The sequence below is a fragment of the Serinus canaria genome, chromosome 1A, assembly GCF_022539315.1.
Source record: "Serinus canaria isolate serCan28SL12 chromosome 1A, serCan2020, whole genome shotgun sequence".
Taxonomy (NCBI): Eukaryota; Metazoa; Chordata; class Aves; order Passeriformes; family Fringillidae; genus Serinus; species Serinus canaria.
In genome coordinates this window covers 58,650,855-58,669,104 of record NC_066314.1, presented here as the reverse complement: position 1 = coordinate 58,669,104, position 18,250 = coordinate 58,650,855, and the positions used below count along the sequence as shown (strand labels likewise).

General features: G+C 44.4%; 1 protein-coding gene across 1 annotated transcript in view; it reads right to left on the bottom strand.

The window, feature by feature from the left end:
* AGK (acylglycerol kinase) overlaps positions 1–8,726 on the bottom strand; it is a 36,076-nt gene extending 27,350 nt beyond the window's left edge. The window contains exons 1-2 of the mRNA XM_009094240.4: positions 8,568–8,726; positions 741–780 (exon numbers count right to left, since the gene is read on the bottom strand). Coding sequence (XP_009092488.1) covers positions 741–780; positions 8,568–8,668 — 141 coding nt within the window. The 5' untranslated portion in view covers positions 8,669–8,726. The remainder of the gene's footprint in view (positions 1–740; positions 781–8,567) is intronic.
* Between the last annotated feature and the right edge of the window lie 9,524 nt (positions 8,727–18,250).

Here is an 18,250-nt window from a genome sequence, read left to right as displayed (position 1 = left end):
ACTCATAAAATCCTACAGAAGTGATGTCATCCATGGGCAGCAGCACTTACACCTCCAAAAGACTGCTCACTAAGGACAAGATTTCTTTGTGGGAATATTGCAGTATGGGAATTTGTTGACTGCTGTTTGCCCTTGCAGGCCACAAACTAAGAAATACAACAGCCAGTATCCTGAGAGAATAACTCTTCTCCATGAACAGCAGCCTTCTTGTCACTGATCAGCAACCAGGCTGTCCTCATTAAGTTCCCAGGAGATGGATCCCAAAGAGCTGGGTCAGTCAGTCATCACAGCTGGCCTCCCTGATAAAGTCACTCAGGGTCAAACAGACAAGGGCAGGGTCTCTGCAGCTGAGCACTGACACAAAGTGGTTTGTGCTGCTTCTGCCCAGCATACACGCCTCCTGGTGGGACTGGGATTTCACTCTTATCAACAAATCATCTCCCTGCCAGAAGTTTACAGGCACAGAGCAATTGCACATGCAGTAATGGAGGTCTGGGTAGCTCCAGCAGCAATTAAGATCACCTCAAGGATAACACTGCCCTCTCCTGCAGCAGCAGCCAGGATACACAAGGGACAGCACCCCCATCCACCCCTGGGCATCCAGGGAAAGAACACAGATGATGACATCATCAGAAGGCTTGTCACGTAGGAAAGGCCCACTGGGAAAAATCTCAGGAGCCCTGCACAACCAAGATAAGAGGCAGATTTTAATCTAATTTTATTATTTTAAACAGTATTACCTGGGCTTCTTGGCATGCAGCTCTTCGTAGCAGGTTATCACTATCAGGTAAGACAAAAAGGAGAGGGGACATTATGTTGTGTAAGTTTAAAACAATTTGCTCATTTTTAAAATGTAAGTACATACCCTTTTTACACACAGTTTGACAACACTGGAACGGAAAAAACCCCAAAACATTTTAAGGATAAAAACACCCCCATTGGCGCACACATGCATATTTTTTTTCTGCATGTGCACATAAGTATTCTTTCTACAAAAAACAAAAGCAGAAAACAAAGACCAGGATGCCAAGTGTGCTGAGATTATGTAAGCTCTGGCAGACTGTGTAACTGTGATTTACTTGTTAAATTGCTACATAACTACTCCAGAGCTCAGGTGTGGGTTTTTCCAATGCTCTTGGAGCCTGGAGTTTACACTAAAGGTACTTACCATTCTGACATTGTAGAAGGGTTCTAGAGAGGACTTAAGTCTTTGTGCATTACATCTGTGAACTCTGCCTTCCATCAGTTTGCAAGCCAAACACACATTAATGCAGCACCTCCCACTCACCCAAGTCTGAGCACAGCCCAAAGCAGTAACTCAGAGAGGTGAAAAACATTCATCTCATTAAGTGAAGGGTAAAAAAAAAAGAGAGATGCTCAGTGTTAGATATGTCACAGATGTTCTGTTCAGAAATATGTTCCTGACTTGTCACTGGCAAGGGTATATAGACAGCAAGCACTGGAGACGCAGCTGTTGAGTGAGGAATTATGTCAATTCCTTCCCCAGCCCCAAAAATGCCCTATTTTCCCTTGCAGACAAAATGGCAAGTACTGTTCTGCTGTGCCCAGAGTCTTGCCTTTCCTCTAGATACCAACACTCTCCATCCTCCAGCTTGTCCTTGCCTAATACCTGGCAAGACCATATATTTTTGCCTCAAAATATCACACACAAAAAACCCCACTTACAGTCAAGCATACCAAAACAAACATTGTATCAACCAAAAGGATTAAAGACCAACCAGACAAAAACAGGTGGCTGGGAGAACAGAACACTTCTGCCCCAAAGTGTGGCCCATCAGGCCAAGCCCTGCCATGGAAATGGCAGAAGAGAAGGCAAGGCAAGGCCAAACCCAAGTGCCATCTATTTGATTCCACTGGTTTACAGTATTTATCTGTCACTGGAACTATATAAGCTGCTCTTATTGGCATTACCAAGAGATGCTGCAGTGCCATGAAACAAGAAATAGGGTGACTTCAGGTGAGATATAAAATTGGGTTCTGTGAAACTAACTACACTATAAAAGCCACAGATTTATTCCTAGTAATAAGGAAAAGACAAAGGAAGAGTTCAAACATGGAAAAAGAAAATATGTGAATAATACCTCATCAGGATAACAAGTAACTGGAAGGTCTGCAAAAGAATTCCTCAGAGGCATGCTTGTCGTATTTGCTCCTTAAAACCAAAGGAGTAGATAATTTGTATTGAGCACCTGCAATATCACTTAGAGGAGCAACAGCACTGGGTTTGATTGCAGTAATATGATGGAAATGCACCAGTTAAAATAACTCTGCAAAGGTTGGTGTTCCAGGCTGTGCAACAGCAGTGTCACAGCTAATTCCAGACAATCAACACAGCGTGACAGGCTGAGTCCACACTGTGCCACTGAGGGCATGAGCCCTCACACAGGGACATTTTCACCTCCCTCTGTGACTACGTGTGGCCAAAGCAAATAGAAAATAATTGTCATTTCAATACATAAAATTGAAATATTATGGGATATCGAGGAGTTACCATTATCAAATGATGGCTGCATAGTTGATGTCTTTGAGAATTGCTGTCCTAACCTTCTCAACACATCCCAGCCAAACCCACGTTATCTGTTTACCTCACATTGATGCTATTTTGTTCAGAAGTCAAGCTCTGTCACACTGTCAGCCAGGCTGTTTTCCTGGTGCCTCCAGCTTTATGCCACAGTGTTAATTGTCTTTAAAATGAAGCCCAGTAACACTTCCCAAATACAAACTGAAAATACTGTGCTCTCTTCCTCAACCTCAAAGATCCTCAAAACAACTGTCAAGAATTCACCTCAGTGAGTTTTACCCATAAAAATTAAGCTTGACAGTTTAGATGTCAACATTTATGCTGATTTTTCTCCTGCATTGAAGCACTTAAAGAGATAGAAGAAGCCTACTTTGACACTTACCATTTTGGTATCAAAGGAGAAATTCAGATTCTGAGACTAGAAGAATCATTTACCACCCAGCAATTTCCAGATGATTTGTCTCACTTCTCCAGCAGCACAGCACGCAGAATCCCACACCATCCCAGCCATACTTATAGGACCTCCACTTAATTCAGCTGGGACATTTCAAAGTCATCTGAGTTTGTCAAGAGTGTCCCAGGTTTGTTTTAAAGATGCCAGGTAATAGGAATTTTTTCATTTGCTTAAAATATTATGTCAACATTTAACTAGATTCAAACTCCAAAAAAGAAACAGTACAGGTGCACTCACAGGGATGCATTTGTAAGAACAGCAGTCCTCCTTCTGCATCACAGCTGTTGCATATACTCACCTCACATGGCTCACCTAAAGTACCCCAACTGGCCCTGCAAGTCCCCTGCAGGTCATAACAATCACTAAATAGAGACAGAAAAAATGTGAAAACCAGCTAAAAGATAACTTCTTAAAGCCTTCTGCCTCAGTATGTATTCATTCTCAAAATACAACTGCTCACCAGCTCCCAGAAAAGATGAGACTTTAATAACAAACCTAAGATTTTGTTGATTTTTTGTACTTTATTGTCTGCTATTAGGTGCTAACAAAGCTTTTTCAACAATCCTCAAACATGAGCAGGTAGAGGCAGAGGGAAATTGCTTCACTGCCTTAAAGAATACAAAGACATTTTTTCTGACTTGCACCATATCCACAGCAGACTAAAAATCAATTTTTACTTCACATTTCCCCCAAGGCTTTATCTATAGCATTCGGCCTCAAAGCCAAACAGACAAGCAGTGTTGCATCTGCTGGCAAACTCAGGGCTGTCTTCCTGCTGTGAGAATTAAGCATCACACAGCTTACAGCTGGGCCAACTTGCTTAAGCAGTAAAAAATTGGGAAATGGAGAGGAACAAACAGTGGAAGCAGGGTATGGAAGAAAGAGACTGTCCTAGGCTGAACCCATGGACAGAACATTCCCAGCACAGCCTCGAGGCCAGCAGCCACAGCAGCACAGAGAACAGAGAAGGCTCACACCAAAGGATGGAACCAACACAGAAGGGACACAAGAGTGACTGTGCAGAGCTCCCCACTCCCCAGCCCTGCCAGGCTGCCAGCACACAAGGCTCTGAGAACATAACACCCATATGACCTGCCTGAACAGGGCTGCTCTGATTTCTCTGCAACACCCCTAGGGCAGGACAGCTGGCCACTGCTCCTGTCCTGAACATTTTCAGCTGGAATAGGGCATTAATACTCTTGCACATAAGCACAAGATGCACACAATTTAGTATTGATGCTGCTCAAGATGAGGCTGAGTTTTGTGCCCAAGAGCCAGCAGAAGCCAGGGTGGAAGGACAGCTCCCATGATGAAAGTCACTCAGGGCAGCAATGAATGCAACAAGAAGAGGACAACGAAGTTGAACTGAAGCTGTTTGAGGCTCTCAGCTGCAGCAAGGGTCTGTCTTACATCCAGCCAAGGGAACTCCCCTAAAAGTGATCACAGTACAAATGTAAAAAGAAGCTCAGGATCTCATTCCAAAATGGGTTATCAGCATTAAATCTAAGACTATTAAATGTACTCAAATATGAAGAAGTCTAAAAACTTTAAAGTTTAGTGACTGCACCAAAGAGTTTTGTGAGGAGAAACTTGACCAAAGCTGTGCACACAGAATCAGTCCTCAGGAGCTGTATCAGAATTCCTCAAAAAGATTTTATCTCAAAGAGCTTTTTTGGCTGCTTCTAATACAGTAAGAGCACAGAATCCTCTTTACTAGGTATTAGAATTTACTTCCATCTTGGTCTTGGAAGGGCATGAAAGACAAATCTTAGGTTTCATCAGCTTTACCTAAGACTCAGAATGTTTTTTGACAAAGTTTGGATGAAAATAAAGTCAGCTACTCAGGAAGTATATGCAGAAAGGTGACAAAGTGAGTTATCAGCTGGCAAACACACAGAGACTAACAGTCAAATTGTAGATAACAGCACCACTCAGGATTACTGGCAGGCAGTCAAATGCTCAGGTGCTTTGCCAGCATTTTCTACTGAGAATGTCAATACTTCAATATATACAGAGTAAAACTAAGCATGTGATGAGTCCACTGCCCCAGCAGAATATCCAGGGTCTCCAACCTGACATGGTGATGATCACTTACGCAGTGACATCACTGTAACAGTCCGGTCAAATCTGACAATCAGTTCAGATGATGTCCATCATGCTGGAGATTTCATTTCTGCTGATTTGGCAGAGCTGGTAACTCACTGTACCCCCTGGGGCTACAAAGAACAGCTGCAGCTCAGTTCAGGAAAGGTGACCTAGGACATAAAGCTGAGAAGGGATTCTAAACTTGGTGAAAATTTTAGAACAATCATATGGTAAAGAACAATCTTGATTTGTAATCCCCCTCACCTATGTATGTTAAGCAGAAGTATGCTACTGTGTATGAGCACACATCTGACAATCTCCCTACCCTGCAAGCTTTGATCTAGGATATTAAATTAAGTGTCCCTTGTACCTGCAACATGATATGCTATAGATTAAAATGAGCCTAATATATAAACTCATGCAATCCAGACAACCTCACATGTAGCAACACTGAGTTATCCTCCTACTTTGCAGATAGCACAAGAGTATTTGCTATCCTAAATGCAAGACAATGGATCTTTAAAGCATATTCTTTTATAAGAGGAAAAGGAATTTTAAGATGCATTATGGTTTTGCAAGACTGGCAATGAGGTTCTAGTGAACAACTGGCATGAGGTTCTAGTTCATCCAAACATAATTCCTATCATTGGACACATGAAAAACCTTTGCCACCTCCTGACTGAAAGCCCTCTGAAGAGGTACCTTCTACACTATCACATGCTCAGAAGGGCTGAATAACTCATGGCAGAGCGGGGGAAAAAGCACAAGGCTTCGTCCTTCAATTCTTCCTTCTCTTCCAAAACTCCTTACTTTTAAATCAGTCCGTGTTTGAACCAATACCCCCAAACTGAAAGGCTAATACACTGATCCAGAAACTAAACACTGCAGGAAAAAACTACCAGGACTAAGCAGCTCCTCAGCCTTTACAGTTGCCATCCACAACCTTCAGACCAACTCAATGATGATCCATCACACTCCAGTGCCCCTCTCCCCTTTACACTCTAGAAAGCACAAGGGGATCCACACCAGGCTCCACAGCACACCCTTCAGGGTGTGCAAGGGGCACTCCCACCTCCATTTCCAGGCAGCAAAGAGGCACTGGGAACAAGCCTGGAAAAAGTAACATTCTTCTTGTCCGTACAGCATCCTCCAAAGTCTTAAGGAAGTACTTCAGAGCTCTTCTGTCCCTGTGAGCTTGGAGAGAGTGACTACAGAAGAGCTGCCATTTATCTGCAGGACAGACCGTTATTTACAACAGCTCAACTTAATGCAAGCACCATGGCTGCTGCATCCAAAAGAAGGAGAAACTTGAGACGTCAAAAAAGCAAATCACCTTCTCCTTGCAAGAGAAATATTTTAGAAAACCCACAAGGATGAAAAGAGGGATGCAGGATGGCAAACAAAAATTTTCCTTGGCTGCAAATAAATGACCAACATCAGCTACTTCCAGGAAGTCAGAGGCCAGTCTGAGCCAATGCTCTGCTAAAGCAAGGCCCTTCATCAGGAACTTGTGATGCCAGAAACCAAAGCACAAGACCTCACCACACTTTAAACGTGCTCTTAAAGGGCAAATAGCAGTCTAGTCAGGTACGGCTCGTGCGTGGCAACTGAGGCTCTGATGTGGACAACAAAAAGCCTCAGGGCCAACCCAGCCCCTAGGGATCCTTCATTAACCTCTCCCAGCACTGTCTGTGCATGGTGCAAAAGGCACCTCCCTGCTCCCCAGCACAACTGGGACAGAGACACAGAAACTGGGAACAGGGAGTATACAAAAACCCTCACACCAAAAGCCATCCCCACAAGCTGCAAAGAGGCATCCTGGCCTACTCCCTGCTGTCCACCTGCCACAAGGTAAGGTCCTCACTGTTCACAGACTATCACAAAGGGCTGTTGAGACCACATCAGAACTCTTCTTTACACTCCTGCCATCAGGCTCTTGCCGTTCCTTGTTTTGCTCTAACCTAGATAAAACAACTCTCTGCACGAAATGGCCCAGAAACCGCTAAACAGTTGTCAGTGTTTCTAAAGTGTTTAAAACTCTGAAAACAGCAGCTATGGGCTGCATCAAAGTCTCACTGAGCTGTCTGTCATCACAGGATTTCCTTCCTTGCATTTCCAGTGCCTCCTAAGGAAATGCTGCATTTTCCTTTACAGACAATAGGGAGATTGGAGAATAGGATATATAAAATTTTTCTGCCCCCAGTACATCATCTGGGTTAAAGCACCATGCCTACGCTTGGGGCAAACAACCCTCACACACCAAAATTTTGATACCAAAGATTCACTTTTTTCTTGTTTGCCTTTCATATTTTCCTCCTTATTCCCCACCACATCACCTGTGGAGCGCTCCACATTCTCTGTGATCCAAAGAAAATTTCACTGCTACCACAAAAGAAATCCATGTACATCTGAAACCAACAGCACATGGGCACAAGAACTCCCAGACACAACAGATACAAAGGGGACACTGAGCCTCAGTGCTACAGGTAAGAAGCAAGCAACTAAAGCAGATGTAAAATGCAAAACAAAGCCTGATATAATGCCAAAGTCCCTAGGCAAAAGGATGTGAAGAGAGTATAAAAACAACAAATAGATTTATTTTCCTAACTTTTCCACCGAGGCTTCGGCAGCATTGCAATGTAAGCAAAAAAGAGCATTGTTAAAAACCTGAGTAAACAATTAAAAATCATTAAGACAATGACAATAAGCAGCAGAACCAAAAGTAAAAGCTTTTAAAAATTATTTGGCTACACCTGCTTTTCAGTCAAATGCATTACCCATAATCCTGAAGGACAAGGATTAAAAGATAAACTCAGCTTTTTAAAAAACACAAATGAGGATTTTTCTTCCTGGAAGAGACATTTACTCCCCAGGTAAGCAGTGGCTTCTTCCTGGGCGGGTGACAGCAGCAAAGACCGCATGGCGGGGGGAGGGGGGGACGGACGGACGACACGACAGCACAAGGCTGCCGGTGCCAGGGCTCAGAAGAGCCAGGGGAACAGGAGGAGGGAAAGCCCACAGGCACAGGACACCACGCTGGGCTGGGCCACGCTCAGCACACCCTGTAGGGCTGGCTCCAATCATCCCTATAGTACAGCTGAAGGCACACGTTCTTCTTTAGGTTAGAAGACAGAAAACCTTCTCCTCTCCAACAGGCCCCAACACTGCTCATGCCATCCAGGCATTCCCCCCTGTTTAAACCTCCCGCCTGAACCCGCCCCACTCCTGCAACGCGGCCGACGTGGGAAGGCACAAGAGGCACTGAGCTTCCCACGGCCCCAATGCCGAGCAGAAGGGAGATTCATCTCCTCCTGCTCCTCCATCCGGGAGGTAGATCCATCCCCTCCTGCTCCTCCATTTGGGAGGGAAATCCATCCCCTCCGCCTGCCGGGGCCCTCCAAAAGGCGACCCCCCCTTTTAGGCGCTCCCCCTCCCTCTCTCCCTCCCGCCTCCTCGCCCAGCCCGCCCCAGCCCAGCCGGCATTACCAGTGCTTCCCATAGAGCCAGTGTCCGCCCCAGCCCAGCAGGCAGGCTCCAAACGTGGATTTCTTCCAGTGCTGCCTGAGGGCCGTCAGCACTCTCGCCATCGTGCCCCGCCGCTCCGGGGGCCGCTGCCGTGCCCGGCCCGGCTCGGCTGGAAACGGCTCCCGCGGCCCCGGCGTTCCGCGCACGCAGCCGGCCGCGCGTCTCGGAAACAAACTAACAAACAACAAACAAACAAACAAACCCCCGCGGATCCCCAGGAAAAGAGCTTTCACTCTCCCGGAGTCCCGGCGCTCGCTGCCTTGCCCCAGCCCCCGAGAGGACCTGCTGCCATAGGCTCTTGGCTGCCAGCGCTGACGCTGCCGGGAGCACGGGCAGATGGAGATGGAGCGTAGCGGAGGACAGAAGTGAATAGGTCTTTTTTCCACATGGATAAAAATATCCATGGTGTTGCCCCAATGAAAAAAAAAAAACAAAAACAAGAGAACCCCAAACCTGCCAAAAACACCAAACCCAAACCAACCAAACATAACACAACAATAAACCCACAGAAAATCAAAACAAACTCAAAACAAAAATCAAAACAAAACAAGTAAAACAGAATCACAAACAAACAATAAACCGAAAATATTCAATTCCAAATGTTCCATAAAATGCAATTAGAAGAAATGCTGTCCAGGAGGTAGGGGGGGTTTGCTGTTTAAGCCTAACCATCAGGATGGCCATAAGAACCTGGAGAAATGTCTCCAGTCACCCATGGAAAACACCAAAATCACAAGGATGCCATGCAGCCATGAACAGCATGAACATCCTGTCAGGCAAGGTGGAAACATAAACAAGGGGCGAGATCTGACCTCATCATGGAAAAAAGCTTTGGGACAAACTAGTGGTGGTAACCTCTCCTAGCATGAGGTTGTAACTAGTATTTTCTATTTTTCACAAGATAACCCACCCAGTTGATCAAGGGAAACCAGTACATGTAATCTTTTTGGATTTCAGCGAAACGTTTGTCAGAAAAAGCCACAAACTCCAGAAATCTATGTCCAAAAGAAGACAGAAGTATCCTGCAACTTTTTTGGAATAAAGGGAGAGAGTCCACCGGGGCACACCTGTGGGGGTTTCTCTCTCTCTCTCTCTCTCTCTCTCTCTCGGTTTTGGAAGGTGCAGCCTCCTTTTACCCTGAACTCCCGGCCGCATGTTGCCCTCTTCCTTTCCCCACTGGCTGAGGTACTAGGAAGGTACAGCCTTCCCAAACCACCTGCAACATATCCCCCCTTGAACTTGTCATTTTACCCCAAAGTTCTGAAGCTCCATCTTGTGTAGACCCTTCTCTGTTTCAGGAGCCAAGCTGTCTGGGCTCTGCAACAAACCTGCTGCAGAACATCAGGAGGGACATTAAGACCCATTTCAAAGACATTAAGACCCACACCACCCATGGAATTGATGCTAAAGACATGAGCTTTCCTCTCAATCCCTCCTCTTCCTATTTCTCAATTTGTCTTTACAAATCCTAGTTATTATTAACTTAACCCTTTTTAAAATCTGGAACATTTGAAGCACCCCTCCTGACTTTTCCACCTCTGGTCCCTGCACCAGCTGTGGCAAGTAAATACAGAGAATAAAGCAGAGAATGACAGTTCAGATTTGCCCATTAATCCCTAGAGGTCCTTGTCTGTGGCTACTGATAGCCAAGGTCTCCCATCCTTTTCCTCCAGTTGAGAAGTGCAAATCTCTGGGGCTTTGGAAACCTTGACCTGTGTGTGATGGGTCCATCCAGCTGTGGATGGTGGACGGTCCATGTCCAGCTGTCCTGGATGGTGTTGCTGCAGTCCTGGTTGGATATTCTGAACAGCAAAGTCCAAAGGCAGTGTCTGTGCTGACTGTGCTTCCTGTTTGAGTAACCCTAAATGGCCTCAGGTAACCCTCACCAGGCATTCCAGTGACTTCAGGTCAGCCCAAATGACCTCAGGTGGCCACTACTAGGCACTCCAATGACCTCAAGTAACCCACGAGGGATTCCAGTGTCCTCAAGTAACCCCAAATGACCTCAAGCAACCCCTGAGGTTGTGCCCCCTCAGCTCTCAGGGAGGAGCAGCCTGCAGCACCCCACAGCAGCCCATCATTACCAGGCAGGCAGGGGCAGGGATGTGTAGCAGACTCTCCCACAGATTCTCTCCCAGCCTGGTCCCTCCATTCATCATGCTCTCGAGGAGCTGGCTCCTCAGCAGCAGGACCTGAGTAAGCCAGAGGAGTCACCTGGTTCATGGTAGCCCTTCTATTTTGCTGCACCCAGTCAGTACAGAGTCTTCATAATGGGTTAAAAAAACCCAAAAAGCAATGAATATTATTACACAAAGAAAATATACAAAACTCCTCAGTGGACACAAGCTGTCCCTGTCATATTTTCTGGAAAAATCCCTTTGCCAGGATTTCTTCTCCTGGGAAGCTGAGAAGCCTCAGAGAAAAAGGAAAACAATAATTATCTGATTGCTTCTCCTGTGTTTTGCTGCTTTGGAATGTGATTGGAGATAGTTTATCCAACATGAGAATTGGTTTTGCTTAATGACCAACCACGGTCAGGCTGTGTCAGGACTCTGGAGAGAGTCATGGGTTTTTAATTAGTATCTTGTAAAGCCTTCTGTAAGTATCCTTTCTCTATTCTTTAGTATAGTTTTAGTATAGTATTCTTTAATATAATATCATAAAATAATAAATTAGCCTTCTAAGAACATGGAGTCAGATTCTCAGTTTCTCCTCCATCTGGGGAACCCTGCAAATACCACAACAAACCAACTTCCTGCTCATGTCTCATTCTTCCTGGCCTCTCTCAACCCTCTACAAGGTGTTTGAAGGGAATGGGCAAAGGCAGCTGTGGAGATAGCACATACACTGTGGGAATTCACATACCCACACCCACGTTCACCAATTGTGGTTCAATAAAATGCACCTGCTCATCTTTCCCACTTACCAAAAGAACATTTGAACAATTGTTCCCCCTTTGGCATAAAATGCAAATTAGAGAAGTTCCTGTGTCTACTAGGATACACACTTTGTGGTTCAGCAAGGGCTGCAGTGTGGTGAGCCCCTGGTGCAAAACCTGATCCTGACACCCTTAACAATCCATTTCTAATGTTCTTTTTACAGATGGCACAAACTGATTCCTTCCCAATCACTGTCCTGGTGGCTGCCCTCTTCCCACTTGTCCTGGAGCTCCCTGCACTTTTTCCCAAAATCTCTCATGACACATGAGAGTGGCTGAAAAGCCACAGAGATTCATAAAAGTGCTGAATTATTCAGAGAGACCCCATCCTATAAGAGAGGAAGAGGGATGTTGGCCATTCCTAACAATCTTTTGGCTAATAAGGGATGTGAGGGAGTGTCACCGACATAGTTTATGAAAAATCCTTTACTTAGGAATTTTCCTCTCCTGAGAGCTGAGAGGCCTCAGGAACAAACTAAACAATTCTTATCTGCTGCTGTGGAATGCGACGGGAAGGTCTGTGATTGGCCCCTTCGGACTGTTTCCAGTTAGGGGCCTATCACAGGACACCTGTCCAGTGTCTCAGGCTGAGAAGACTTTTCGTTTACACATTCTTTACTATTCTTAGGATAGCCTTGGTAGTGAAATCTCTAGCTTTATTCTTTTAGTATAGTTTTTATATCTTATATATATCATATAATAATAAATCAAGCCTTCTGATGCATGGAGTCAACTGTCTCGTCTCTTCCCTCATCCTGGGACCCCAGAAAACCATGTAACAAGGGAGCAATGCTGCTTTTGTAGACCACTGTTGATAGGGACCCCAGACTCAGGAGAACAAGGATGCAATCTGGCAGGGACCAGTGAGTCAGAGTAATTAATGTAACACTGGGCAGAATTATTTTTTTCCTAAATGTTTTTGCACTCTTACAAAATGCCATTTAAGCAATTCAATATTTTTTTTTTTTTGTAAAAATCTTCTCCAAATCCTTCTCTTAAGAATGTCAGGATGGGATATGAGTTGTAACATAAGATGGCTCCTTGAGGCCAAATTTGGGATTCTGGATATGCAAAAGTCTGTTCTGCAAAAATCAAGTTAATGCAGAAGATGGTCCAGAAGACACTCTGCTGTTAGTGATAAGAAAAGCTGATTAAACCCTAGGGATCAGCATCCCTACTATGTTTTGGGTTTTCTTTTCCCTTTATTTTGCAGAGCAGAAGATCTAGGATTTTTTTCTTTAAGTAAGAAAACATTAAATTATCTTCTGATGAATATTTCAGGCATAACATCATACAGTAGCCATTGCTTCCCACTTCAATATTCCAGGTTCATCTGTCCACTGCATCTCAGTGTGCTGAGTATGTGCACTTGGTGCAGTGCTGAATGTTCCAGGTGGTGTGGAGTGATTAAATGTCCTACTTTTCTTTCGGGGTTTGTCCTACTTTTTTGGAGAATTCGGGTGGTATGGCCAACTGCTAACAGCAATGATAGCCTCAGATATTGGTACTCTCATCCTTTTCTTCACTTATGAAAAGGTTGTGTGCTGATAAATGCTTTTCAAATTCATAATTCTCATGTGGTGCCACAAATAATTTACAAACATCTATAACTTCCTATTTTGCAACCAAGTCTACCGAGTACAGTTATGTTCATTAACGATGTTTCCAAAACAAGCTTGAATTTTTAAAATAAACCCTCTTTAGTATTCAAATACATGTTCAGAGCAGTCAGAAAAAATGCTTAAATGTATGAAAGACCTGAGTATCTCTAAGATGGCTGAATGGCAATTTTCCTGTGTTCATAACCATGAAAACACATCAGAGTTAGTATAAATGAGAAATTTTACCTCAGTTGCTAGTTGTCTTCAGCATCCCTAGCCGAGGGACTTGACCCTGCTTTGGGCAGGGTGGTTGGACAGGGTGAGGTTCAGAGGTCCCATCCCATCTCCCCTCCTGGGACTGTGTTACACTATCTGAGATTTTGGGTTGCTGATTTTTGATGTGGGGCTTTTTGAAGAGAGTTACCCTTAGAAGAAAGAAACAGTGCAGACAGCAACAACAGATTGCGCACCTCTCTTTTTACTTGGCATTACTTAGAATGCAGGGTCCATCCCGAAATTCCTCCTGGCAAACACGTATGTCCCAGTTTTTGGCTGTGGCTGTCTGATCACCCTCAAGGTAGATCACACCTGCCATGCTGCTGCATGTACCAGGTAATTCTCTTTTAGCTGTCCTAGTTTTCTGCATGTCAGATCAATAGAAGCAGGTATTAGAGTGTGTGCAATGGAAAATGAGAGGATAAAGGACTGATCTTGAGCATCCTCTAGATTATGTGCTGTAGTTATTTTTTAGGACATGTAAAATTCCTGCTCTCTTTTTCATAACACTGTTCAGAGGAGGCTGGAATGTGTGATTTTGTTTTCTTATGACAGCTAGGTGGTTTTTGTAAAAAACAGACTAATTCAAAAAGCTGCTCTGTAACTCTTGAAACTTGACTGAGGATTGTCACCTAAAATTATCTCACAAGTTGTGTATGAAGACAGGTGAACACCTCATCCTAGTTACTCATGTCTGACCCTTGTATGAGGAACAATTTTTTATCATTCTGTCTCTACCATCAGTTCCAAGCCTGTTAGCAGGAGAAGCTTCAGATACATGATCATGCTTCAGGCACATACTTATTTGTTGCTTTGGAAAAGTCACATCCTCAATCATCTCAGTGCCCAGCCACACAATGTAAAAGAGACAGCAGAGAGGTTTTTGTCTACTGCTTGGCAATGCCCTACAAATGATAAGGACAGAAAATCGTTTAGTCTCCATTTCTGTCCAGCACAATCTGTGCCTATGTTTGCATAAAAAAAAGCACCTCCCCAGTCCAGTGTAGTCCTTCTGTCATTCTTACAACAATGGAGAATTGGGACCCTCAGCCTGCTGGTTATTCTGGCATTTGAGACTCGTTTACCAATGCTCTGGGGGTATGGAACAGCACTGCTGTCAGAACATCCAGTGCCATCATGGTAATTCTGTCTCTTCAGGTGCTTTCTTACGAGTAAAATGCAAATAGCTGCTCGTGTTGCAAAGAGAGCACACTTAGTGCTCTGCAGGAGCTGTGTTTACCGCAGCGGTGCAGGTTCGTGTTCCTGCCAGACCGAGGCAGCGTTGTCTGTTGGAGTCTGCCCACGTCCCTGTTTTTCACATGATTAATATCCCTGTGGCCAGAGTGACAGGGAAGACAATCCTCACACAACCTTCAGGCTTTTGTGCAGCTGATGAGGAGAGAAACGTAATCTAAATATTTCCATGTCTCTGACCCAGCATGAGAGATTATAGTTTGCTTTGTTTTAATTCTACAACACTTGAACACCAAGTATGGTTTAAAGCTGAGGGAGAGCCCTTTTCCTTGCTGGATGTGAGCAGCACTAACTGGATACCTCTCCAGATCAGGCCGTGGGATGGGAGCTCCTGCCTTTCGGGCACAGCCACTTCTGACTTTTCTTTACCACAAGCCACAGGCACAGGCTTGGCTGCAGACAGAGCTCTTCCCCTTCCTGCCCAGGAGGGTCCCTGGGCTAGCTGAAATCTCTGGTGGGCTTCCCAGTCTGTGTCTCTCTGCTTCTGTTCTTCTGGCTTTGTGTCCAGGGCCTGAAGCTCCTCCTCCACAGAGCATCCCAGATCCCACTCCATTCTGCCCTGGCCAATGATTTATGTAAGAGAGAGGAGCACTGCAGCCACTAAAGCTAATCAGAGAAAGTTCCTGCCTGTGAGAGCAGAGAAAGTTCATGATGGATTCTCTTGCCCTTATTTCCAGCTCTGCCTGGAGGTGTGATTCCCTGGGGCAGTCGTGTCTGCAGTCAGTGCCTGCTCCAGTGGTTTGGAGAAAGAATTGAATCACATTGGCAGGTTTTTGGTTGGGCAACTCAGAGAAGCTCTGCACAGGAATAATCCCTCCCTTCTTCCCCCTCCTTGCTCTCCCTTGGCTCTTCTGTAAGCAGAACATGACCTGAGCTTCACCCTCCCTGGAAGGAAATCCAGGAGCGTGCCTAGCGTATTTATATGGGAAAACCCACGACCTTTCCACCCTGCCCCCTCTTCCCACATCCAAGCTATTACACAGAAATATTCCCTAATTCTCTGAGTTTATTAACCTTTTTTCCAAGGGAAGGAAATAGAGATATTCACAGCTTTTGAGCAGCAGCAGAAACCCATTGCTCTGTGGCAATCTTGTCAGGAACTTGTTCCTTTAGCAGAGACATGTTTCAGGAGGCTCTACACTCACTCCCAAACCATTTGGATTCAGTAAATGGAGGTGCCACTGAGGCATCAGCGTGAGCAGGCCTGGACCCTAAGCTTTGAGTGTAGTTAGATCTCCTCTGGGTCTGCTCCAAATGGAGGAGCAAGGCCAGTGCCCTGGGACTGGGATCTATCGACTCCCCTAGCAGCACAAGCCCCTGCACAGAAATGTCTAGCAGCTCCTGTGATAATTCTACACTCTGCTTCTCAGTGAAGGTCTCAGTGAGAGCTACATCGAAGACATCCATTTTGTTGCTGGTACAGGTTCCTACCCTCAAGACAGTCCTGCTGACTGAGGCTAAGGTCACTCTTCTCTGAGCTCATGCTGTTACTATGGTACTGCTACATATTAGAGGACTCAGCATAGAAAATAGTAGGATAGCAGGGGGAGAGAGAAGGAGAGAGAAGGATGTGCAATCCCATCTAAGCAGTGCCTACTTGGAAGGGATATAGCTTCCACCAGCAGGCTGGCAGCACCAAACCTCTCCTGCCTTACACCTGCAGGCAGGTATTGTCACTGCACTGAGTCTGAGTGAGGGATGTAACCCATGAGACTCCTCACTCAGGCATTTTGCTTTTGGCAGAGATTAATGCTCATTGTTTAACAAAAGAAATAAGTCATATTCTCTCCTTTTATCCCCGTTGTACAGCTGGATGAGAGAGAGTAGGAAATTAAGGCTTTTACACTGTTCCTTGATTTCAGTGCATCCACAAATATTACATATACTTCCCTATATTCACACTGAGATACTGCCTACCCAAAAATCCAGATGCTGCTATATACCATCCTGGATATATCTCATGGCCAGATGATCTCGTATTCAGAAGAGCTTCTGAAAACTACTAATATATCTGCAGCAATGGTTCATTTTTCACTGAGGCAGTGACATCCTAATCTATGGACCAGATGGAGTGGGGCCTTGGGCAATTGTAATCAAAGAGCAACAGCCATAGTTTGAAGGAAAGAGATTCCCTGTTGGTTTTCTATTAAATGCTTCTATTTTCATTTTCTTTTGACTCAATTGTGTGCATCACCATGGCCCACTGAACACATCTGGCTGACATCTTAGATCTCATACCCTGCACATTACTGTGTTTGCTCAAAGTTTCACTCCTTCCAAAGTCAGTGGCACAGTGGCTCTGTGACAGTGACTTGTTTTATCCTTGTGGAGTTTGGGGATCAACAGAAGCAGTTGCAGGCAAAGGCAGGCTGAGAAAATCTACCACTGTAATGATGAACCACTCCCATTCCTTTTCACCAACCTTTGCTGCTCTAGAAGGCAGAAAATTATTTTGTCTTGGATGCTGGAGTGCAAAATAGGACCAGTATAATCCCACTGAGTTACTATAAATTGGTCTAGTTCAGCCCCTGCCAAAAGATACATTCTGCATCTTATACTGACAAGGACCTTTGCTCACCAATTGTAACTGGAGTCTGTGAAACAGAAGTCTTAATGTCTTCAAGTGTTGATGAGAATGTAATTGTATTTTGTCTTCTATCTCTCAGTAAATCAGTTAAATCAGAATAAAATCTGATAATCTACTTTCTCATAGCTTTCAACTATTTAAAGGTACTTACTTTTCCCGTGAGAAAAAGGTTGTTGGAGTTACAGATCCTGTTGTATATTCCTGTTCCTTAGCATAAGAGAAGACATTAGAGAGTTCTTCCAAACATTTTTTTTACAAACTCTGTAGAATTTTCATCAAATGTACTTCAACAATCTCTGTGGCTAGCTTGATTTTGAACAGTTTCACATTGCAGTTATCTTTCAGAAAGTTGCTAAGTGATATGGTTTTATGAATTGGTTTTGTTGTTTTCATGTTGTAAATTGACATGCTAATTATGACTGACACAGCACTGTTTTTAAATCCCATGTTGGTTCTTTCCCTGCACACGGTGCATATTCTTTGAATTCCTATCACATTGTGATCTGGTATCAGTTCAAAGACTTGAGCTTTGCCTCTCAAGCTGTTTAGACATTCTTTTCACTTAATATGCTGCTTTAAGGATCTCTGATAAGATGTTGCTGAGGGCAGTGTGAGACTCTGGGACTTGACTAGGCTCGATTAGAACAGCTATGTATTTTACATTAAATGAAAGTGGTTTGAACCACAGTAACGAGCCAATACTTGTTATCCACACTCTCCAAATGCACAGGCATTACTGACTCCATTTATATGACATCTTTGCTTGCTTTGTTTTCTTACTTTCCCTTGCTAAGAACAGATGGGAAGAGTAATTTAAATACCGAATACCATAAGGTACCTGGAGTAAAGTAAATTAAGGAAATACCATAAGTGAGAGAATGAAGTGTTAAACCTCAAACAGGAGATTTACAATTAAGATTTAACAGAGATTATAAGCTTTGCCAAGAAACAGCTATCAATTCACAGAGGGAATCTTGCAGAGGATGGG